Source organism: Oreochromis aureus, linkage group 15 (assembly GCF_013358895.1).
Source record: "Oreochromis aureus strain Israel breed Guangdong linkage group 15, ZZ_aureus, whole genome shotgun sequence".
Taxonomy (NCBI): domain Eukaryota; kingdom Metazoa; phylum Chordata; class Actinopteri; order Cichliformes; family Cichlidae; genus Oreochromis; species Oreochromis aureus.
Window position 1 is genome coordinate 18,422,682 of NC_052956.1, and position 22,031 is coordinate 18,444,712.

Sequence of the window (22,031 nt, forward strand, 5' to 3'; positions counted from 1 at the left end):
CACGATGTCCCCTTCCAACACAACTGGATGTTCTCGCACAGACGTATCAGCATCGTCATCTTGTAGGATGGTGAGGATGGCAACTGATGCACCGTTCAACACTGGTTCCAAAATGTCAGTGTCCTGAAGAAAAGTAAAATAAGAATTATTGAAAGCTAAGAAAAACTAAAGACAAAACAAATTTCTAAAGATTTTAACTTTAACCTCTATACCATGCTGGTCGTTTGACCCATGGAGGTTTTAAGAAGAAAAAGCTTATTTTTTTTTAATTAATGCCACCTTGTGAGTTTTGTACAAAAATATTTTCTGCTATGGAACAACCACTAACAATGCCCAGCAGCTGCTCAGCAGAAAAAAAGGAGTGAGAGTTATGACAACTGCAATCCCCACTATAAAATTATCTGGACTGCACTGAGAAAGTGTACATTTCCATTTTGGATAAACTCATCCTTTAAAACATCTCATAGCAATTAGTTTTACTTGCATTAGTTTTTTGTACTTACTAAGCACTTCAGGAAAACCTCTGTTGCATCTTGTCTTGAGGAAAATGGGCAGGCCTCTCAGTGCCCGTTGGACACAGTGTTGGATGTCTAAAGAGTGTTCAGTGGAAAACAAAAATTTCAATTAGTGAAGTAACATGGTGTACTATACACAATGCAAAATCAGAACTCTCATAGTAATGAGAGTAAAGCACAGGTCAGACCCAGCAACACGCAAAACGTACAACCCCCCGCCCCAAAAAAAACAACAACACCACCATGTTAACAATTTTACTTTCTTTTTACAAATTAAATAAAATACTGCCAAATAAGAACAAAGCAATGACTCATGACATTCATTTTACGGACATGTCCACTGATGTGTTTTATTTGAAGCCAACATCTTTTCAGTTTCTGTTAAGAGAAAAGTATACTCTCTTCTGCAAATGTCAGATAAAGGAGCACTTCACTCACCTGTTCATCAAGTTTATCCAGGAGGTCTTCCATCTCCTCACCAAGAGCTCCCTTCTTAGACCAGTACAGTTTCAGCAGGCCAGGCACAACTTTGTCAAGGGATGCATTGAAGGTCCCCAGGAGGTCTTTGCTTGTGATCCGATGAAATGTTCAGATATCTAAACAATACATTCACCAAAATATTGTCATTTACTCAGCACAGAAAATTCCTGGGTAGCTGTCTTGGACAGTCTGCACCATGTTATATGCCTGACTGTGTCATCAACAGCAAAACCTACCTACTTCAAAAATCTCTCATGAATACGTCTTTTGCACTGGAATAGAAACACCTCCCACAAAACCCAGTATCAATATGAAAATACATATTATGTTCTAAGTTGCACCAAAATCTGTGACCAATCAGATTCTGTGACCTGCCTTAGTATTCTTTCCCTAACAATCTCAGACTATAGAAGTCCTATTTCTAGCACAAAAAAAAAAAATACATGCTAAGTCAAAATTATGAGATTGCCTTTCTGTTTCACAATTTCGATTTAGCATGGGGACTCTTGTACTGGCAGAAATGTTCAGGGTAAGGATTTCAATATAACACTGGCAAGGGCCTTGACTGGAGTGGTAGCACAAGATAATAAAGTTGGCCAATGCATTACCCCAGCAAATACCGTACTGCTTCAATATAAGTATAAATCATGCCCAATTTGAATAATAATTAAATTATAAATAAATTAGGACAGTCTTACCTCCTCAGAGGAAAACAGCGCAGGTCATCTCTCCTGGACCTCAGATACCATAGGCTGACACTCCACGACCTCTCTCCGCCTGAGAGAAAATGTTTGCAATAATGAAACATTTCAATATAATGTAGAAAAAAAAACGAGAAAAAAAAGTTACGGATCGGACTCCACGATCCTTACTGCGCACGTGCAAAGTCGGACCGTACAGATCGCGTCTACCCGTGGAATTGTACATAAAATCAATACTTAACTCCACCAACAAAAAGGCTCTCAAAACAATACAATACTTTCCACAGCTTTGAAGGATGGGTCAGGTGTATCCTTCGTGGCCCACCCTATGCCAGAATTCATAGCGCGGCCCAGCCGATTCTAGTTTCAAACAATGGCGGCAGCCACTTAGTTTTAATATTACTCTTATTACTCTTTCTGGGTCACAAAGTAAACTTTTAAGGTATTTTCAGGCGAGAATGTAGCTGTGTAAATTTCAAATATCTGCTCAGTTTATTAAGACAACACATTTTTGCAAAAATGCTTCTACGCTGGAGACGTCTGTTACCACCAGCTTCGATAGCTAGCTGGGGATTCAAGGCTCGCTAGAGCAGCGAGAACAGCGAACTCCTGGCATATCATTTTCAACCCCGCGCGGTCCTTCGCTAGCTTAAACATGATATATAAGTCCCTTAGATGACTTAAATATGTTATTGTTTGGCTTTTTTTCAGTGCTTTTACTCGTTCCACCCTCCTGGGTCCTCAGGAGGATGCAGCCTAGCGCTTGTAGAAAATCCTAATAACAGATGTCGTTAGCTTACCTGCTAGGGCAAATGGCCGGCAGCTCCCGCACCTGTCCAAAAAATGGTCAAATAATACACTCCAACTTCAGACCAGGTAAAATCTGTAATGGTCGAAAAATTGTAATTTTCATCCAATTTTGGCCACGTTTGTTCAAAGTTTCTTAGCAGGTTTTCAGTTCAGAACACATCGACAAACCACTATCACACAGTCTGCTCAGACTCGTTTGGTCTAGTTCAAACTTATTCAGACCACGACGTGTGCCAGTCACCCACGGGTTTCCCACGGTTCCCAACTCGACTCAAAAATCTACTCAAAAGTTGATAATCTTTGTTATGCTCGCTAGAAAATCTTAGTTAGGACAACAATGGAAGAAATTTGTTGGGCAGACAAGCTATTTTAGGTTGTAAATGGAAAGTTTTATTTCTAAGTCAGTTTAATTTGAAAACTTTACTCAAATCAACAATTACTAGTTATCGTTTTTACAGTGCAGATGGTCTGAAAATGTGGATTGTTTGTAAATTGTGTTGCAGCTTCAAACCATGAGCTCGAGTGTCGAGTGAACAGAACGGGACTACGTTGAAGCAGCACAGCTGGCTTTGTGTGTGTGTGTGTGTGTGTGTGTGTGTGTGTGTTACATTATGAGTTAGCTTTAGCCATTAAATAAAACAAACAATCACATGCCAGGACAGACCCACTGATTTTTACAATTTTGTGCATGGGGATGGTCGACATGTGCTCCCAGACGATGGTGTGACTCAGTCCATATTCTTAACATTTAGAGGAGTCCTCCACAAGACATTAAGAACAAAGATTTGGATGGAGTTAAAGCATTTTTGCACACACTCAGGAATGACATCTCTTGGATTGCTGATCATCTTCAGGAACAAACGTCTGGTTTTCCAGTAGAGCCACACCAGTGAGATTTAAAACTTTAAACAGCTTCTTCTCTCTCAGTGGCAGGCAGGCTGCATAAAATAATTAATCTAAACTCAATCTGAACCCAAATTCTGGATTTCCTAAACAGAAGGCAACTTGACTTTAGAACCTAAAGAAGTCAAGTTGCCTTCTATTTAAGTGTGCAAGACCTCTATGAGCTGGATGATTGAAAACCTAGACACTTATAAAATTAGAATTTTTGTCTTTGTTTAATATTTTTAAGGATAAACTATGAAGATCATTGATAAGGTACCTATACATACAACGTCTGTGTTTATCTTCCTGGAATTAATGTGAGTAGAAAGTAAGAATTCAATTTTTATGCTTTTATTCAATAACATTCAGTTTATTGCAAACCTCTGTGTTTCTGAGCACACAAGTGCAGGATACAGAGACACATAATCATAAAGTGAGTGTTTATTCCTCATTGTCTGAAAAAAACAAAAAAAACAAAGTCCAAAATCTTTGAATCAACACAACGATGAGTATTTAAAAGCCTGGAAATCTTCAAATCCAAGCATGAAACCAGGAACACAGGGACTACACAGCCACTGAACAAAGAGATGACAGGAATGTTTATACACACACATACTGATAGAGGACTGAATGCAGAAAGTAGACACGACTGAACTCAGTAAACAGCAGGTGAACACACTCAGGGAATCCAGGGAAGATGGGAAGTAAACCTGAAACGGAACATGCAGAAAACAAAACACAAAGTAAAACAGGAAACAAGCAAAGGATTTAAGATGGGCCTAGATATAAATGCATGACAAACAAGGAAACACTAAAGAAGTGAGGCAGTGGGAGGAGGATGACTGCAAAGCTACAAATACTAGACACCGGAAAGCACAACGAACTAACCAAATCTCCAGCAAACATTAAATAAACAATAAAAAAACAAGGTCACAATAACAGGAATACAAAGCAGAAATTCAAATTCTAAAAACTGCAACAGAAACTCAAAGCTAAATATATTCACTAAAAAAAAAAAAAAAAAACACACATTTTTTTTTTTTACTGGAATACAGATGAGCACAGAAAGGATAAAGAAAAGCAGTAAGGACAATAGTAACAAAGAGAAAGTCCATTAAGACAATGAAACCAAACATAAAACACCTAAGAACGAAAGAAGTCTGCTTAATGTGCTGAACTGTCATCATTAACATATTTTTTAATACTTTTGTACATCATCTTTTTTACAAACTTTCAATTGAAAAAAAAATTATGTGACAATATAAAAGACCAAAAAGTAAATAATGCAATAAAACACTTAAAAAACATATTTAGTAAACTATCACAGTCAAAGGAAATAAAAAAAGGATTTCTTCCATCAGAAATGTAAAACTAAGCAGAAACATCTCGGGACCACATTGCTGGACCTCTTTGTCATGCAGATACGAGTTCATCAGAAAGGGATCTTAAAAACATTCTGGGGTAAACCTATTACTGCCATTTTCACTGCTGAATATCGGTGAGAAACATCAGACAAAGCCGAGAAGACATCTTCCTTCTGCTGCCATATTAACATGCCAAGATTAAAAATATTATATATGTTACTGCTGACAATTTCATTTAGATTTTTTGGTCTTTTTAGTGGGTCAGAAGTTGTACATACATGTATTTTTGTTTAGTAAAACTGCTGGATGGACAAAACCAGACATTACACTTTTGTACATTTTGTCCCTTTTTTGCTGACTTAGCTTTTCTTGCTAAAAGCTTTGCTCTCCACGGGCTGATGACAGAAACTGACTGTAAAAAATGTTGATACACTCATTAGAGTAACTACTAACTGCGGATCAGCGTCTACTGGTATTTTACTGCTGTGGGCTTTCTTCATGCCAGGCTACATGCAGGCTTACTGTATGATCAACGATGTGAAACCTGCATACAGCCTGAGAGGAATATCTGCCAATACTACTCAAGGATAAAATGGAAACAAGCTGAATCCTGCTCTTATTTAAAGGTGTTGCAGTTTAATATAGACACAGAAGAACAGTATAAAGATCTTTTAATGTAAATAACAGAGACATGGATGAGTTAGTTTGGTGTGGAAGAACTTGACTGGCCTGCACAAAGTCCTGACCTGATAGAACAACTTTGGGATGAATTAGACTGGAGATTGCACACCAGACCTCAACCAATATCAGTGTCTGACCTCACAAAAGTACTTCTGGAACAATGTTCAAAAATTCCCATAAACATTCCCCTAACTTTGTGGAAAGCCTTCACAGAAGAGCTGAAGCTAATATAGCTGCAAAGGTTGGAATAACAATCTTAAAACCTATGGATTAAGAACGGGAAGTCACTCAAATTTATACGCATGTGAAGTCAGACAAGTGAATACTTATTGGCAATATAGTGTGTATACGATAATACAATACAATAAGAACAAAACCTCTGTATATGTGTGAGAAAATCCACATGAAACAGATGAACCAAAATACAAATACAGACAGAAAAAGTCAGATTTACTTCATCAAAACGGTGCAAAAACTGAATATTTAGAGAAGACATGCTGTGTGCATGGTAGCCAAAGAGAAGCTTCATGTAAATAACCAAAACAGATTTATTCAAAAGCTGGATCACAGTCTCTTCTCCAAATGTTGGCACAGGTGAGTAAAGAGACTTCAGTACAGCTGAACCATCCCAGGATTAATACTAAAAATGAAGAAGTGAAGGAAGTGAAGCGATGGACTGAGACTGGAAAGAAATCAAAGTTGGCTCTCTCTGCGAACACCAGCAGGACCTCTTCAGATTCATCATCCCCTAATGGACCGTGAAGCCATCAGCACCAGCGAATGCTTCAGAGTTATCGCATTTCCAGTAAATTAGAGGGAAACTCTGCCATTCAGAAAGAGGCTGGTGCATCTGGCGGTGTTTTACACGAACATCCAAAGATTTACAGTTTGCAGATTAGAGGTCAGAAATTCTTTCGTATTATTTTTCAAGTTCTCAAATAAGTTACCACCTGAAAGGGTTTCCCATTCCCTGCACATTTGAGATCCAGGATTCATACAGCTCACAAGTCATGGGAAGGGTCCACAGAGCAAGAAAATCCCATAAAAGTGCATCAGTGACAAGGTGTATAGTGACGGCTTTAGAGGCTGTTGAGAGAAAAGGAATAATCATGGATAAGAAACAATCTAAAAATAACTTCACAGTCTCATTTGGTCATTTAAATGCAGCAGCTCTGAGAAAAGATGGGCTCATCTGAATTTTTCTACAAACTTCAATTAACGGGGTAAATGAAGAAGTAAGGGGGAAAAAAAGAACTTATGAAATCTAAGAGTAAAATCCGCAAACCACTCTGTCCACTAAACTTTGAGGACTTTAAGAAAATGTAAGAGCTAAGAAATACAAATTTACCAAAGAAATGAAAAGAAAAAAAGTCTGAATACCTGATGCATATTGCAGCATGCACAGCAGAAGATGCAAGAGAGAGATGTTTACTGCATTATGCTCTCTCTGTTCTTCCATGACTTCTACATAAATGTCTGTATCACTGCTCAGCATCAGAGGGAGTGTGGATTAATATTAAAGTGCCATATGCAGTTATAGCTAAATTATTTGTCAGACATGTACCTCTTCCTGCCTGAAGGAGTCTGGCACAGCTTTGAAAATCGGTGTGCAGAGCCTCTGCAGCGTGTGGCTGCTCCTTTCAACACGGTCTATTTATGTTCCAAAACGGCAATAGTTTGAGCTATTATTTTGAAAAACCTGTTTGACATGCCTCAGTGTAAAAGCTCACTTCCCTTCCTGTACTGTTTGGTCCCGAGAAGATCCAGTTATTTGGTTTTTATCATTACAAAGTTCTACATTTTTGCCAGATTTATATGAATAACACAGACCTGGAGCTGCTTTTAAAAATGTAGGCTGAAAGAAATTGCCACAAGATGGCGCTGTTTGCTGCACCAACCATTTGTGGTGTTGCGGCCTCACAACATCTGTATAACCCTAATTTATGAGATAATGACATCTATTTAGATCCTTTGCAAATTAATTTTATTCCATCAGTTGCATCAATAGAAATTTAAGCAGCAACATGAATTAAGCGCCAGACACATAGATTAGTGGTCCAGATGGTCAAAGTTGAATAATTGGGCCCAATATTGGACTCACCGAGCGATTCCACGAGTTAATTAAAAGTTCACAGGTTTGCAAAACACTGAGACGTGACTAATCCCTGCACGATTTTTATACGCCATCTTAACCTTAAGATGTACAGGTATAGCGTAAACTCGCATAGACTCCTCAAATTACTGCCTGCAATTTCAGCGTGTCGTCAAAATATAATAAATGAGCGCTAAACAGAACTTAGTGACGTTGGCTGAAACAACTACAAGGTGTAAAAGATATGCATCCCACATGGTTAAACTGTACTTTTGCAACAAGTCGTGTTTTACAACTTTAGTCCAACATTTGCAGTTTTCTGAATGGAGTTTGATTTATAAAATGAAAGCAGGAATGACACAGAGGTCCTGTGAGTGCACCTCTGGGACTTCCCCGTGATCTGTGATTTCAGTAATTTCTTGGGACGTCTCTTGTTTTTGTTGCACGCTCCATTAACCAGATACAAACACATTTACAAATGCAAACTGGGAGATACTGAATTATGGCGGGCTCCTGCACCTTATCAGAGCAAACAGACGCCCCATGCATACTCCGATCCCCCCCAAGTCTGCCAGCCTGCTACTGTCTGGCTTATCAGCGCTGCTGCTGATGCTGCTGGATGCTGTACGGTGCCGCAGCTCGGATCCAGTTGATTTCAGGATGGAAACGTGAGGATGGAAATGCTATTGGAACCCCGTATTCTCGTAGTATAGCCCAGAAGAACATCATTGTTCTCTTGTGACGCTTATTTGATCCATTTTCTTTACTCCATAGAGAAACGCTCCCGCCGGTCGAAGACGCTCCTGGTAGGATTTTATTGATACGCATCTCTCCAGATCAGGTGCGCCGGCGTCTCCTTAACTTACCTGGGATGATGATGATTTCTGCTCATTTCTGACTGTGAGCGGGAGCGCACAGGGGATTTCAATTTCAAAGTTTGGGTCTTCTCTGGCTGTGGGTTTCTGAGAGAGGGCATGGCTGATGCTGATTGGAGATGCACGCGCCTTGTTTAACCGACTTAATTCTGGATGGATGCTGTCGCTGTGATCGCGGCTCTTCTGGCAGATGAGTGTGCATCTGAATTCTCACCGTGGGAACCTGTCGCGTTCACAGCTCGCTGTGCTGTGTGTTCCGCCGGGACTGTGGTCCTGTCTCGCGGAAAGTTTGTGACTGGGACGCGGCGGAGCATGAAGGCAGCGCACCGTGGATCTCTGTGAGCTCTGTGAATTTCCTTCCGCACGTGGTTTCAACATAGCGTGTCATTTGCTAATGGATTTACAGTTCGAGGGTTAATGAAGAATGTGTTTCCGAAGTGGATATTCCTCCACGGGCTGGAGGGGAGAGCAGCGGACACTTCCTGGAACCACAGGTGTTCTATACAAACAGGTGAGAGGATTCAATTAGGAATTACGCTTACTAAAGAGTTATGAAATATAATTTTTAAGGTAGAAATTCCTAAAGAGTTAATAATAGAGGTGGTGTTCCTGGCAAAAACAGCCCATGTGTTGAACGTGTAGCTCGCTGCAAACTCCCTTCAGAAATGCTGCATTTTAGTGGCGAACCTGTCATCAACTGACACCTTCGCCCCTAACGAGTCACCCTGCGCTGTGACGATGATGTCGAAACAGCCACCGTTATCAGTCAATTCAGTTTTAAGCGAACACCGGGCTCTGCATACTGTTTAAGAAAGTCAGAAGCGCTACTGAGCCGTCCCTGTCACATTTAGCAAAAAAAAAAAAAAAAAACTTTTTGAAAAAGTTAAATATCAAAACAGATCGTCGAACTTAACGTGTACAAATCCGCATGGGCTTTTATTATTTTAATGCCGCATCTTTATGCAGATTTTTGTGTATTTATGACATATATTGTGTTGAGTAAAGGTGCTCAGATGTGGTTTAACATTTTTCACAGAGCTTCTACCCTGTTATTCTTATTTTTTTCCGTGGAAAATTGTACCAATTATTTATTTTAAAAATGTTTATTTGTCTCAGAAACTCCGATATCTTATATCATTGATCATTTTCTATTTATGTTTTCTTTTAGTGACGCCAAAACCCAAAATGCCGAGTTGCGGGTAGAGAGCTGACCTGCATCTACCTCCCTGCAACCCCTCTCCTCGTCATTTCCTCGCCCCCGTTTCCCTTCTTTCTTTTGGCACCCCTTTGTCAACGCTTTTACTCCCTTTTATTAATATTTATTTTATTTTAATATCTAAGTTGACCCTTTTTCAGCTCCATCACTATTCTCAAACCCGCTGCCCACCTCGTCTTATTGTGAACCTCCACCCTATTCTCCTCTCTTCCCTCCCCAGACCCACCACCTCCTCCTTTTCCTCCCCCCACAGCACACATGCAGGCCAAGAAGAGGTACCTGCTCGTGTCTGTGGGGGCCGGTCTTCTCTTCCTCATATATCTGTGGGGTCTGCAAATTGGGGAGTTCCAACAGCAGCCGTACCAGTATCATCAGTTTCCCCAGTACCCCCTGTATCATCAGTACCACCAACAAGAATACCAGTACTACCGCCAAAGTAAGGAAGTGTACTACCAGCCCCAGCCATTGCCCCAGAGAAGTCCATCCAGACCACCCAGACACTGGCCGGAGTCGACCAAGCAGCTGGAGCCGTATTTGGAGGGAGGAGAGCAGGAGGTAGACTGGAACGATTTATAAGAAAAGAAACAATGAAAGCTCTTTAAGTAAAAACAAAAAGAAGTGAAAAAGTCCAATTTATAAGCATTTAGTGATCACAATGAAAGTCCAACAACAGGACAGAACAGTAAAACTGAGTTAAGGAGGATGGTTTCAAAGCTTTTGTGATTGTTCCCTATGGGGAATTATGTAATGATGATGATGATGATGATAACACAGATTATGTTCTTTTTTTCAGTATTTTCTCTACCAAAGAAAAAAGATTCTTTCATTCAAATCAAAATATCTGAAAACGAAACATCTCTTTTTGGCTGAGCTCTTACCAGGCATTCATGCTGAAAATAGCCTAGTGTTAAGCGTTGGCGGTGGTAGGTGTTATAGAAAGAAGTGAAGAGAGAAGAAACTTTTAGGAAGGCAAAAACACTTCCCAGTAGTAAAAAGAATATTAAATTCAAGGAAGTTACAGCGATATTCAGAATTAAGGGGAAAAATGCTGTGGATATTGCGAAGTGAGTACCAATCTATGGTATCAATGCAGCGTGTCACGTTCTGGCTTTTCTGCATTTCCACCTACACTGCTTTACTTTTTTTTCTTTTCACACACTGCTGTCTAAGCAGATATGCAAGTTCTTGTGCATAGACATTAGTTTGCTTTAAGGGATTACAAGCATAGATGGCTAAGCACCATTGCTTTGGGGAAATCAAGCACAAATTACCAGCTGAAGAATTCAGGATTGCAAGTAATGCAACAGGCCAGTCAGTACTGATGAGGGAGCAGTTTGCAGCCAGGAATTTTCAAAAGCAGTTTTCAGCAGCAACTATTTATTCATTTCTGGGTTTTTTTTTTTGGAGTTTGTTTTAGTGGAGAGTTGACTGTATTGTACAAACATTGGTGTGATGTTAATAGATACATTTTTTTCTGTGGATACAGGAGGACACCCCTCAGCTCCATCACCAGCACACCTCCCCTCGTGAACGACGGGCGATCCGTGACAACATCTACAAGAACAAGCGCTGCCGCATGGAAACCTGCTTTGACTTTGCTCGCTGCCAGTCGGGATTCAAGGTTTACATCTACCCTCAACAGAGAGGCAGCGAGATCTCAGAGACCTACAAGAAGATCTTGACCTCCATTGAAGAGTCCCGGTTCCACACCACAGACCCTTTGAGGGCCTGTCTCTTTATTCTAGCTGTGGACACATTGGACAGGGACCAGCTCTCAGTGCAGTACGTCCAGAACATTAGATCGCGTATCCAGAACCTGCCCACATGGAACGATGGCAGGAATCACCTCATATTCAACCTTTACTCTGGGTCTTGGCCGGACTACACTGAGGATTTGGGCTTTGAGGTGGGACAGGCCATGCTGGCCAAGGCCAGTGCAGATGTGGTCAACTTCCGACCTAACTATGATATTTCCATCCCTCTATTCTCAAAGGATCATCCACTAAAAGGAGGGGGCATAGGTTATCTGACACTAAACGATGCACCACCTTCCAGGAAGTACCAGCTGGTTTTCAAAGGGAAAAGGTACTTAACTGGTATAGGTTCGGAGACCAGGAATGCTTTGTATCACATCCACAATGGGGAAGATATTATTCTGCTGACGACATGTAAACATGGCAAAGACTGGGAGAAACATAAGGACTCGCGCTGTGACAGAGATAATGAAGACTACTCAAAGTAAGATTGATTTGTGATGTTTCGTTCACCTTTTTGTAGTTTTAAGTGGCTTTGAAATCTGTAAAAGTCAATTTCTTGGTCTGAATGCTTTTCATGCTCCATGCATTAGCATTCCATGCAAAGAGGTTCTCACCTTTAAACTGTAATGTCCTTGCAGACTTGGATATTTTCATCTGTTAATGCAGTGCTTATTGTGTTTTGAAACAGATCAGCTAGCACACACTTTAGAAGAAGTAACTTGTGATGCTATCTCATTATCAGCTGCTTCTTGCTGCTGGTTATTTCAAATGCAGCGAGTTTGTGGATCAGTACAACTCCTCACAAGTGCTTGTTGTGTTGGAGTTTGCATGTTAGTACTGTCAATCTTTACAAATTTGGTTTACTGGCTGCAAACTCTCCTTCTTCACAGTGTTGAGCATTGGGGGCTGCTGTGCCTGAAGCACTTCTTCTTTATTTGAATTAAACAGGTTGGATGCTTTCATGCACATATTTCACAATTGCCATGGGAGTTGAGCTTCAGTGTCGCTGTGCTCCTGAGACAAAATGCTACAGAAAAGTGAGGGTATTTGTGCAGGTTTGTGTGTGTGTGTGTGTGTGTGTGTGTGTGTGTGTGTGTGTGTGTGTGTGTGTGTGTGTGTGTGTGTGTGAAGGAGAGAGAGGAGCAGGAGAGCAGAGAAGCATCGGCTGAAAGATGGAAAGTTTTGTCAGCTCAGCAGTTGGTCGAGAGAAAAGCGATCTGAGCCGAGAAGTTCACCTTTTGAAAGTTTTAGCTTGAGCTGACAGCTGAAAGAAGAGAATCCATTGCACTTAGAGTGAAACAGAGGCACCGTTCTTGACTCGTCTCACTTTGTTAGTCCGAGTCATCTGTTGCATATTTTAGGTTTAGAAATTGTCGAGGTCCGAAGGAAAGCTCAGTGCTGCCAAACAGCAGCTGAAATTTTACAGTAAGCGTCTGCACACAGAGAAGTCAGCAACTATTGCATCTGAGACATTGTTCATTCAAGAACAGCAGTTTGGACTTTTTCTTTTTCTTAAATAAAATGTTCCAGTGGTCCCTAACATACAGTTAAGGTTGTAATGGGTTTAATGTTGAAACTTGGTCTGAAAATCCGATTTCAGTCATAGTGAATTCTTGCAGACTTCAAACTTTATTCAGCGGCCTTCATTAGGACTACTCTGAATCCACTTCTGGGAAATCTGCTAATACTTCGCTTGTAAGACCATCAATACATTACTGATATGTTTTGGCCACTTAGTGAGAACAGAAACAAGTTTCACAGTCACAGCGAGAAGTCTAACAACTGAATTGTTTTTAGATGTGGTTTCAGTGTGGCCTAACGGCTGATTTAGACTTCTGTTGTGAGTGTTCGCAGAGCCTACTCTGTAACCGACGTAAGTGGCTGACACGCTTGCCAGCATTCATGCATGGTGTTTTATGTGTTAATTAACTTGTGATTGTCTCCTGGTGCTTTTTATGCAGTCCCAGCTAAGATGGAAACAAATAAAATGCTGACATCAGTGAGTCCTTCTATTGAGGCAATGATTGTTGTTTTCTCACCGATGTGCCAAAACGACACCAAAACATTATCCAGAAATGCACAGGAGCATTCAGAGGTATTGAACAGGCCAATCACAAGTTACATTTCCAGAAAGGTGCCCATCAGGTTGTAACACAGGTTAATTTAGAGGGGTTTGCGGTTACAACGTATCAACGGCATACATTTAAGTATAAATTTGCTGGGACTCTCAAAATAATAAGTGTCTTTAGCAGCTACATGCTCTCCTACGTTCAGGAGCTACTCTCAAACGTCTAACTGGAGTTTAATGCTACAAAGGTGACTACTGAGTTTGCTGGAAAATGGCCATCTGCTGTAGCAGATACCAAACCTGTTACGCTGTTTGCTGTTTAAAATCAAAATAACACGATGAAAGATGCTAAAACACAAATGGAGACAGAGGGCAATAATTTGATGTGTCTTTGTCCCCACCACTGACCCTATATACATTATATTGGGCAAAATTATTAGGCCACACCTCTTAATCTCTGAATTCAGGTGTTCTTAATCCTGTTGCTACAGGTATATAAAATCAGGCATCTCTCCATGCAGTCTGCTTTCACAAACACTTGTGAAAGGTTGAGTCTAAAGAGCTCACTGAATTCAAGCAAGGTACTGTGATAGAATAAACTGTAGATTAATTGCCATTAACATATATCATATAACATATAATAAAAAAGCTGGGACCTTCATGTCATGAGTTTCTATTGCTGAGCAGCTCCTGCAGATGTAATGTTTAGGTGGCTCAGTCCTTTTCTCCATGGAGTGTGTGTGTGTGTGTGTTCCTCTGATCCAGCATAAAAATCCTCTAAAAACATTCACTGTTGACATCGCTTGGTATATTTTTATTTACTGGAAACATTTCACTATCTGAAGTTGGAGGTTGTATATGAAAAGTCAATAGATGAACCCCTCGGTTTCTCTTTCATTTCAAATCGAATGTGCTGCAGTACAAAGCCAGCACAGCAAAAGAAAAATCTGTCAGTGTCCCACTGCTAATGGACTGCGGTGTGTTTCTGAAGGTGCAATGACTGTAATCAGTGGTACAGGATCACATTTCTTGTTGCTTCACAGGCCTGTACCAATACTTTATCAGCAGCTGACTGCATGCTGAGAACACATGTCTCTAGAATGCAGACAAAATATAAAACTATCTCAGACAATAAGAATAACAAATTGGAAATGGTATATGTGACCACTGTGTTCGCTGAAAGCCCAGTTTGTCTTTAATAGTCACTTCATTTATTATGTATTGGAACATTTTCCTGTAGGTGTGTTGTGTGGTAGGAGGATTGCTGCTTCAGAGGAATCTAGACAATACAATACAAAAGTCCATTAAGACTTTTATTTAACTTGAACTTGTTCATGAAAATGTGTTGATTTAATGAAGCTGGCTGGTAAAACTAGTGGCTTTATGAGCAGCTTTTAGGGAAGAAAAACAAACCACATAATGCATGTTAAAGGTACTCAGAAAGAAATCCACCATGTACTCAATGCTGAATAAAGCACAAAAGGCAATAATCCATATGCTCCTGAACCGAAAGTGCTTATAAGCCTGCCTCACTAATTAAATAGTACATTAATCATTTTCTCAGTCTCAGTGTGATATCAGGCTGTTATTAAATACCAAATGTTCTGCTCTAAGGTGCTCTTTTGTTCTTCTTTCTCATAATTTGACTTAACAAGACATTTTAAGGAACTTTAAAGCTTGCTGTCTATCTTACTTATAATAAAAGTGATTAAGTGTAAAGGGGAACTTACTTTGTCAGATGAGACACATGAGATGGTATGTAGAGCTCTGCTTCATGTATATTTTGATGTTTAAGAAACTGATGGTTGATGGTAAATTCTAGCTCGCTGTGGGAAAAGTGTGCAGCTTGTACAGTCTGTTTAGTCACCGTCGTTTTTTGTTTTTTCTGTGCAGAGATTATTTAAGACTATCCAGACTGAGCACTTGGACTAATAATTGACAACAACACATTCAGAGACTTTTGTCTCATTAGTGAAAAACACATGGGGCACAGACTTAAATACAATAAATACAACAAATAAAGGGTTTGAATAAAGGTGTGTTATGTAACCTAAATCGGTTTAATCCAGCAAATATTACAGAACTGACAATTATTTTGATCATGCAAAAATCCTAAATGCTTCCATATTTATTTAAAGCTGGAGAAACTCAAACTTTAGTAAAGAAATGTATCCATACTCTTTGTAGACTGAGATCTGAATGCAAGGATGTGAACATTAGATTCTGTGTTAATAACACCATTTCTCTTGTATAAATGACCATATTCACATATTTCTTTTTAAAAATGGATCCAGTTAGCCAAAATATTCAAAAATAAAAGGTGTGATCAAAGAGTTTAGGACTACACCCATAAGAATAAATATGTCTGAGTAAAATTTGTCAGATCCACCCTTCAGTGTGGCAGTCTTTTGGACTTCTGGACCAGTGGAAACTACTGGTTCCTTGGTAAAAATGTGAATTGCCTGACTCGTTGGTGAGGGCTTGCTGTCCTGTACTGTGCTGCATTGGTCGCTGGCAGATTGCTGGAGTCTCCTTCAGTTTGTATTAATGACTTGATAACTACTTACAGATCGCTTGTGAAACTCCAAAGAAGTAAAAGAAAAAAGGGGGACTAAATTGATAAGGCAGGTCAGTTTGACACAGACGTTTATGTTTGTCGTTGTTTGCGGTCGTGAGCAATGAGTCAGCAGCAGCAGTGCTGAAACTAATCCAGGGATGCACAACAACATGAACTCAGAGGGAAGATGGGCCAAATTAAATCACTTTTCATTGTTGCAGGTGCCATTCCAGATCATGTTAACTGAAAACATGGCTCAGATTTCCGGCTCACTGAAGAAAACAAAATGGGAACGAAAAAAAATTAACTGTAGGCTTTTTGGTTTTGTTGAGATATATATATATATATATATATATATATATATATATATATATATATATATATATATATATATATATATATATATATATATCTATATCTATTTTCTGGATGTCTGTGGCAAAATCTGTCATGTGGTAAGTTTGATCATTCTTATTCCAAAAGGATAAAAGTTTGCTGTTAAAAGCTTCATGCTGTTAAACAAGTCAGATGAATCCAGCTTAAGAATCTTTTGATTCTCGAGGTTGTGACTGAGAGCGCCTTCCTGCCTGTTTGCTGCTGCTTCCTCTGGTGTCTTACACACAGCACATCGATACAGACATCACCCAGTGCAGTCAGGGGGGATCCTACACTGCGAGACTCCCTGATGGGAACAGAAACCAATGAGGATCTTGAAGCCTTGGGGCGGTCGATAATTGCCCTCCAATTGAATTAAGCTGTGAATGAAGGGGATAGATAGAAATCTCACCTCCCTCTGAGCGGCACCAGATTGAACTCACGCTGTTTTACTGTACATAGATAACAGCCAGCTGAACCAATTAGAGCTTTGCTATACAGAAGAGTCTACCCAAAGACAATTTGATATCATAGGCTCAGGGCTTAATTTACAGAAAAGCAGATAAAATGTTTAATCCAAATCACTGTCACATCTTTGATGATGACCCTTACAGGGTCAAAACAGGAAAGGAAAGAAGAAAGAGTATGTGGAGGCTAGCCAGATGTGATGCGAGGTGTCCTGTTCAAGCCATAAATATGTTGTTTCATTTTTTTCTTCCTGCTCATTAACCTTAAAAATAACTCCAAAATTGACTATATTGTGAGCTCCAGCAGGCTTGTTTTCATTGAGGACAGACTAAGCGATCACGTGACCTGTTCAAATGCTGGATCTGAAGTTTACTGCTCTTGCACATTTAACTGCTAGCATGGGTGTTTTTCTATGCCTGCCTATAGCATGAAAGTGGAACTTGCTAAGTGACACTTGGGAATATTTTATCTTTAATTCGAACTGATAAGTGCTACTTTAACCTTTCAGTGAACAAGGACAGCATAGGCTCTCTCCATCAGGCTACATTAGTCCATTATTCCAAATTTTATCACAACACTGCAAACTATGCAACCTGCACATGTTTTAACTGTCTAGTAATCTCACACAAGCTTAAAAAAATAATAAATGGTTAACTTACTGTCAAAAATATCATGCACAGATTCACAGTTTGTTGAATTTCTTCAAGTCTGAGTTTCAGTTTATGAACAGAATTATCACATTTCCTCTGCTTCTGTCTACTCCATCATTTTCATCTTTGAATGAAGATTTCAAAGAAGATGATAACATATTTTTAAACTCTGAAATACACCTAGATAAATCAGTGGCCAAGCTGCACATTAAACAGGTTGTGTGTGTGTGTGTGTGTGTGTGTGTGTGTGTGTGTGTGTGTGTGTGTGTGTGTGTGTGTGTGTGTGTGTGTGTGTGTGTGTGTGTGTGTGTGTGTGTGTGTGTGTGTGTGTGTGTGTGTGTGTGTGTGTTTGTTTGGTGAGAATTTGCCTACTGCAACCACAATTTATCATCTGTGCAGATTAATACAGTGAAGAATGGATGAGAATTGGAAAACGTTGAGTTCGGGGGAGGGACTGTGGGCTGGGATTTCTGTATGATTTGTTGAGTATGAGGATTGCATTGGCCGAGAGGAATGCCAGGCTGGAGCACACAATAAATACACAGTATATGCTGAAGTGTTAAACTGCCAGTTACGTTTTATTTTCTCATTAATTAAAAGTGCTGAAACTGTGGGATCCCATGTTTCTCTAAAAGAATTAGATTTTTTTTTTACAAGAAAATATAAAAATTAGGCCAATAAAACTTTTTTTCTTCTAAATTAAGTTAATTGTTTTTTCCCCTACCTGAATAGTTTTTTCTTTATCATTCGCTTTGTTAGAGTGAAAAGCTTCTGCAATTTAAAATATTTGCATAACTTGCCAGCAATTGTGTTTTTGTATAACTAACCAGCATCCGTTTTAAATCACAGTATTTGCTGTCAATGCATTTTAGACTTTTTGATTGGCATTTCATACGATTTTCTTCCTGCTGTGAAAAGATCACCTTAAACTGACAACACACTGACAAGGATAAGCTCCGTTTTACTTTCTGGCCCCATCTCAGTTTTCTGTGGCTGTTGAGTTATAGATGGCCTTTAAATGCCAAAGGATGCATTTTTATACACACACACAAAAAAATTCCCACCTTTGCTGTAAATGAAGAGATTATTTATAGGAGAATATATTTACAGTGCTTAACAAATTTATTAGACCACCACTCAGGTCAAGGTTTATGCCACAGCTGCCCTAAATGATTAATGTTTCCATAATGTTTAATCCACCAATAAGTTCTTTTATCAAAATTATTTTTTTATTGCTAAAATAAAAATCTGATTGTTGTTATGCACAAATTTACAGATTTACAGTTTTTTTTTTTAAACTGTTTTTAAAAAAACTATCCTTTTTTATTAAGATGCCAACTTACAATAATTTGCCAGTCCTAAACAGAAAAAAATGTTATTTGCCTGAATGTTATGCTTATTTGACTTCTCATAGAAGTCCAGTGTGTTGGCTTAAATTTGTATATTTCTTTTCTGTTAAATACCAATATAAATTCTACTTATAAATAATTTTTTTTTTTTTTTTTTTTTTTACAGATCTTTAAAATATTTCTTCTTGTTTTAATGACAGGTGTTCTAATAAATTTGGTCAGAACAGTATAATTAGAATTTGAATTGGATATAAAGACAGTAAATTAGTGCAGCTTAAGCAGGTAAAGAGAGTTTTTACCAGCATGTTGTAAGCTGTCAGTATCTTTCATTTTCAGCTAATAGCAAAGATCGATCAAGTCATAATAAGTGAGGCAACAACAGAAAAGGTGTGACGCTAGTTAAGACCTGTTTCATGGTGCTAAACTGGCAATAACATGAAACAGCAGTGTGCAGGCACGCAGCTCTGAGCTAAATGTGCCATAAATGAATTGGATATACAAGTTTTCCACTTTTTGCACAATGTAATTGGTTTAGCTAGTAGCCTGCACGCTTGTGAATTCAGGTTTTTGTCACCATGCTTGGTCTCTCTTTGGAATTGAACTGTAATTACCCTCCTGAAGGTTTCACCAAATGCATCATTTTACAGCTTCAGTAAATCTTTCAGTAAAGATTTCAGAGGCCAACTCAGGTCTTCACCTTTTTTGGAGGCATCCTCTGCTTGCTTTATAGCTGTACACCTACACTTGTAGTGAAGATAGAAAACACATAAAAAACATTGTTGAATGGAACTTAGTGTAAATAAAATATTTAGTCTATCTAGAATAAAATGTGTAATGCCATGTTAAGACTGAAGGAATTCTTTATGGTTGCACCAGATTATGAGTGAATGCAGAGTCATGTGTTATTAAAGAAATTTAGCCAACAGACTTGAGAGACCTATTGGTCCCAATCATAGTTTGACATTTTTCATGACCTGTGTTGTGTTGTACCTCTGTTTGTTGTACAAACAGAGGTACTGACCAAATTGGTGTGAGCGACTCTGTCTTGTGTTCAAAAAAACATGGAAAATTAAAAAAAACCTGACAGTCGATTAATTTGTTGGTCTTACAAAGAAAAGAGTGTGTTGTCTATCCATCAGCCTCTTTTTTCCTTTTCTAAGCTCATAGTGCTTATAACACACATTTCCATATATGTCAGAGCAGGCCACTCTGACAGGCTATTGTCTAGATGTCAGAAAGTGTCCAAAGTGCAGCATCACTTTTAGTTCTGACCCTCTTAGGTTGTTTGAATCAAGCTATTATTGTGCTGATAATGTGTATTCTGAATGGAGGAGAAATGTAAGAGCTTTGACATGGATTCTCACAAAAGATTCAGCAAAGAAAAGTTAAACCACCGACCAGGCATGCTCCGATGTGAATTGATTGGCTAGGTTTGGTGTAACACCCTTTTATTTTTAATACAACACATAATTTTTCCCACGTTTTCAGTCCAGTCCGTGTACCTGATCATTTTAAAAGGAAAGGTGTTGTTTGTTAATCCACTTTACACAGATCCATGAATCATTCAAGCATAAAGAAGGCACTTAACTCAAAGGATAAACCAGTTTTGTTTCTACACGTAAGAGACAATTTAGCAATTTTATTTAATTTAATTGAACAATTTTAATGGTATTCTTACGCACTGTGTTACTGGCAGCCTGTTGCAAAAACACAGTTTGTTCAAATTTTTTTAAGACAGTTTGACAGACATAAAATAGTATTTTTGTACCAAGAAGGTGATTCTCAAACGGCTATTAGCCAAAAACCTGGCATGTCTTCTTATGGTGTGTAGTGTCCTTAAAATATTTCAGGAAACTGGAACAGGACGACAAAAAAAGAAGTGTCAGGTATATCTACGTGGTAAGCCAAATTACACAATAACTGGAGTGAAAATCAGTGGGAGCAGGTCTTATGAAGCGATGAATCCAAATTTAAACCAAGGGGGTCCTTACAATATAAAGTATCTCGAGGCAACTGTCGTTGTGATTTGGCGCTATATAAATTGAGTTGAACTGAATCTGTAAGACATAGTGGAACCTCTGTCATGGTTTGGGGCTTTCAGCTTGGGAATCTTGTCAAAACTGATGAAATTATGAATGAAGAAAAGCCATCAGATTTTTTCCACAATGCAATGCCATTTGGAAAGTCTGACTGGCAATGGCTTTATTTTTAAGGACTTCAATAATATTTGAAGCAGAGAAGGATCATCTTGACAGAGAACAGAAGAAAAGGGGGCAAAAGAAGAAGAAGAGCTTTAAATGTCCTTCAAGAAGCCTGAAGGACAAGTCCTGAAAAGTACTTAAAGAATTCCCAATAAACCTTGCCTAAGAGAGCTGTGTTGAAGAACAAAGGTGGTCATAGAAATTGCTGACTTTAAAGCTTAAATGCACAAACTCTGTTTTTGACCTTACTAAATGCTAACTTGTATACAAGTATGCATTTATTTCCATTCCTGTTTTCATGTTTGTTTCAATAAATTGCTGTAACTTCTTCCTAATTTGCTGGGAAAATATTGAGAAACGAGACTTTTGTACAGTACTATAGTGTAGGTACTAGACAAGGTCTGAAGAGATCACATGTCATGAAAATGTCCCTTTTCTGCAGAACTTGCATGTACTAAAGAAGTGAAAGGGCATATCCTGACAAGCTGATCGAGGCACACAAGCAGCATCTCTAAAAGCTCGTAATGGACAAATATTTGACACCAAGTGTTCGCATGCTACTCTGTCATCATTCACCAAATGTGCTTTCATCACTAATTATTTCATCAAAAGAAAGTAAAGATTCTAAATGAATTAGTTATAATGGGCTCTCACTGTTCAGTGTTTTTAATTTGATGCGTCCAAGTATGCATAAATATATTCAGATGGAAACACAGCTGCTGTCACATCTGTGAATCTCTGGCAGCTGCAGAATCCAATATGTATGATGGGAGAAAAGTGTCTGACTGTATTAATTGAAATGTCAGCGGCGGTCATGTGGGTGGCCTGCTGTCACTGTTTTTTTTTTTTTTTTGTTTTTTTTTAGTTATTTCTTGCTGGGCTTGTTGTGAGTTGTTCTGTTAAAACACATCAAAAGGTAAAGCCCTCTTTCCTTGTTGCTGCTTATCTTCCTTACTCCCCACCATCCTCTCTCTTCACCTTCATCCC

The 22,031-nt window shown here is 38.9% G+C and overlaps 1 protein-coding gene across 1 annotated transcript in view; it reads left to right on the forward strand.

Moving 5' to 3' along the window:
• Positions 1-8,046: 8,046 nt before the first annotated feature.
• The window catches only part of LOC116309414 (exostosin-1), a 338,957-nt gene continuing 324,972 nt past the window's right edge, over positions 8,047-22,031 (forward strand). The window contains exons 1-3 of the mRNA XM_039598639.1: positions 8,047-8,914; positions 9,572-10,174; positions 11,106-11,857. Coding sequence (XP_039454573.1) covers positions 9,878-10,174; positions 11,106-11,857 — 1,049 coding nt within the window. The 5' untranslated portion in view covers positions 8,047-8,914; positions 9,572-9,877. The remainder of the gene's footprint in view (positions 8,915-9,571; positions 10,175-11,105; positions 11,858-22,031) is intronic.